The sequence below is a fragment of the Protobothrops mucrosquamatus genome, unplaced genomic scaffold (genome assembly GCF_001527695.2).
Source record: "Protobothrops mucrosquamatus isolate PMUCROS unplaced genomic scaffold, P.Mucros_1.0 scaffold5117, whole genome shotgun sequence".
NCBI lineage: Eukaryota > Metazoa > Chordata > Lepidosauria > Squamata > Viperidae > Protobothrops > Protobothrops mucrosquamatus.
The window spans coordinates 18,056-21,653 of NW_015390992.1; the positions used below are offsets into that span (position 1 = coordinate 18,056).

General features: G+C 35.5%; 1 protein-coding gene across 1 annotated transcript in view; it reads left to right on the forward strand.

Moving 5' to 3' along the window:
- LOC107299566 (synaptotagmin-like protein 5) overlaps positions 1–1,779 on the forward strand; it is a gene marked incomplete at its 5' end in the record, with an annotated part of 16,306 nt that extends 14,527 nt beyond the window's left edge. The window contains 1 exon segment of the mRNA XM_015828934.1: positions 866–1,779. Coding sequence (XP_015684420.1) covers positions 866–1,041 — 176 coding nt within the window.
- Between the last annotated feature and the right edge of the window lie 1,819 nt (positions 1,780–3,598).

Here is a 3,598-nt window from a genome sequence, read left to right on the forward strand (position 1 = left end):
GGTTTTAGACCCCGTGCTTGATTATGGAGGTTGACTTTGGACCACTCAGTTACTCTCGGCCGAGCTCTGCTGTGAAGGAAAATAGGGTGAAAGCTTCCTATATATGCTGCCTCGAGCTTCTGAATGAAAGACAGGATAGAAATCTAATAATAAATATATCAATATGGTTTCTTAAATGATAGGAAAAACAGGTAGAAAAATTAGTTTTTATCATTGCCCTCAGGCCTTTTGCAAATTTATGGATGGTTGATCCAGAAAATGTTGTCTGCCTTTGGTTTAAAAGTATTTATGATAACCCATTCTGATGTTTGCCTAAAAGGCAAAGCTAAAAAGAATAAATAGTAAAAATAAAATTAATAAAAGAAGAAAGTAAATCTGATTAGAATTCCCAATAAAAAGGACAGCTAAGATCTTGTCCTATAATTAATACAAAAATAAGATGGCCAGAGTCAAATGGGAGTTTTTAGATTTATTTTTCAAAGTATTTCATTCTCCATACCACTATTCTTGTAAGAATTCAGCCTAGAAATTATTTTTTAAGGGCAACAGCTTCCAGTTTGTAATGTAGATATTATTAAAATATTAAGTCTTTCATATGTGGTTGCTGTGATTAGAGCTAAACATAATATCCCAGTCTAAATGAAAACATTGCTCATTTTAAATGAAACAAACTTTTACACTGTACCAATGGTGGAAATCAGAGCTACAGATGACAGTTTGATAAGAGTTGCTATAGTTCTTGTGAATCTGGAGTACCATGTGTTATGAACCTCTAATAGAAACTTTGCGGATGTTGTGAAATGGACTTTTATGAAATATTGAACAGAATGAACGGTGGAATGATTTTTCTGATTGAAAAAAAAAGATCAGCTGACCACTGTGCTTTGCAATTTTCCAGGTATAAGCAATGGCAAAGAAGTTGACTGGATGGATTCTCAAGGAGAAGAGCGACTTCTTTGGCAGAGAATGATTGATTGTCCTGGAGATTCTGTAGAAGGTGTATTAATGCTGAGATCCAGCATGGGGAAACGCAGACTCTGAGGAGTATGGTTTGCATAACACTGACATTACAGTAGTGTGATTTTAAATTGTAATAAGATGTAATGGAGACTGGTCTCCTGTCATGATTTGCACATATAAACGTAAGGAAGTTTACTTTTACTCTGAATTTAAATTTTCTGAAATGGATTATGAATGCATTCAGCACTTTCCTAAATCCATACTGTAGCTCTTGTATTAATTTACCCAGGCTAAATCAGTAAAGTCATCTCCAAAACAAGATTTGCTGAGTTGTTAGAATGAGGTCATATAATACCCTCTACAGAACATGTCTCAGACATTTCCTTTATTATTTCAATATGTTTTCTCAGAAAGATATATCAGTGATTGATAAATTAATGAAAAGTCATTGAGGCTAGTTCATTATAATCCCATTTCAAATAAGCCTAATGAGTTTGGGAAGTGAGCGCCAGGATTGAAGGTACGCTCTAGGAGTAATTATATTCCTACTTTTCTCAGGCTGCTATCCACAAATGGTTCCTAATAGATTTTGTAATAAAGAGTTAGAGAGTCTCAAGTTACCTGCTTATAAACAGAATGGCATGGGTTAAAGGTATTGTATTGCTAGTATTGCTAATAATAATCTCTATGGAGTTGCGCCTTTTGCATTTCAGCACTTTCTACAAAAGTGAAGGTATAAAAGTATTAAATAGCCACTCAAAAGGAATAGGTGATGTCATATTTGATGTTCTACTGTACAGATTCTTCAATGTTTTTGTTTTGTTTTGACCAAGATTATTGTGAAAGACTGCAAAATAGCAAGCACAGAATCTGACTTCGGTTCTAAAACAGGTATTAGTAGTGACATCCTAGCTTTCTTTACGAGTCTCTAAGAGGGAGTTTCTACAACCTACTAGCTAATTGCACTGTAATTCAGTTAGGATCACTTCTAATCTTTCAGTGTAAAACTACCTCCCTGTCAGAAATTATGAATGGAGTATATAGCCAAAACCTGTTTTAAGCACTTGTCAATGTTAATATTACTATTCATAATACCCCATCTGTTCCTTCTGTAGTGCACACCTAGATCCTTCAGCCTTTTTTTTTTATTTTCATGAAGAGTACATTGCTATGAGGGGTGTGATGGCTCAGCAGTTCCTGCCCACCTAGCAGTTTGAAAGCATGCAAATTCAAGTAGATTAATAGATACCACTTCGGTGGGAAGATAACAACAATCCATGTGCCTTTGGCATACAGCCATGCTGGCCACATGACCACAGAAAATGTCTTTGGACAATGCTGGCTCCCTTGGCCAAGAAAAGGAGATGAGCACTCCCCTAGAGTTGGACACGCTGGACAGGGAAACCTTGACCTTTTTCACCTTTACATTGCTATGAAGATCTATGTCAGGCAGAGACATGAGCAGGTTTTCAAATATAGCTTTTACTCCAGTTACAAATTAAAATTTAAATTAAATTAAATCTTTATTGTGGCCATAAACCAGCATAAGGAGGATGGGGTAGTCAATTAAAAAGCACAAAAAATACATCAGAGTCTAGTAATGATGAAAAGCTAGAAGATATAAAAATACATTAAAACAAAGTATATATAAAAAACAAGAATATAAAAGAGGTAAAGCATTATATGGGTGTAGGGGAACATAAAAGTTAGTATATGGAAGACTGGTATGAAATGACAGAGCATTTCAGTATGTTATAAATCTATCATTAAGTCTAGTTTGTAGTACAGGTGATAGCAACCTTGTATAGTTGGTATCTGAAAGCAGCAGGGAGTGTAGACTCGACTTATGTGCCCTGGGTATTTATCCAGTAATGGTGAGATAAGGCTAGTACAAATATTTCTGCAGTGGGTACAGGCATTAAAGATACACATGCTTTGTTGCTTGTGTGTGTCCAGAGTTATAGAGACATTGTCTCTCCAGGTAGGGAATCTTCTTGTACAGATATTGATTCTATTTGGGATTTTTTTATTATTGTGCACTTGTACAAAAAACCTTTGTCACTACTATAATGATTATCTTGAAAAAGCGCGCTACCTAAATTATTCAGGTGGCACCTCATTGTACTGTTACTGTCTTAGTTCTACAGAAAAGTAAGCAATCAACCAGGTTTCATGATCCTGTTTGGCTCTTTTTGCAAAGGGATTCATTCCCCCCCCCAGCTTGTAAGAATTTCTAAAGTTCAATCAGTGATACAAGATTATGTATAATAATGTTTTTGAAATAAACAGATATTGAAAAGACTATATATTTAAACTTTCCCTGGCTAAATGGATGGCATCAAGAATGAATTATACCATGCCATATCACACCATAGCATACAAATTATACTATATTGTACTATAATTCTTAGGGATCTTAAAAACTATTTTAAAGCCACACATAATAGATTATGTGTGGTTAACACATAAGTGACAGCCAATTTGGTCTGCTGGATAAGGCACCAAGTTAGAAACCAGGAGACGGTGAGTTCTAGTCCTACCTTAGGTATGAAAGCCAGCGGGATGATTTTAGGTCAATTACTTTCTCATAGTCCAGTGATGGCAAACCTTTTAGAGACCGAGTGCCCAAACTGCAACC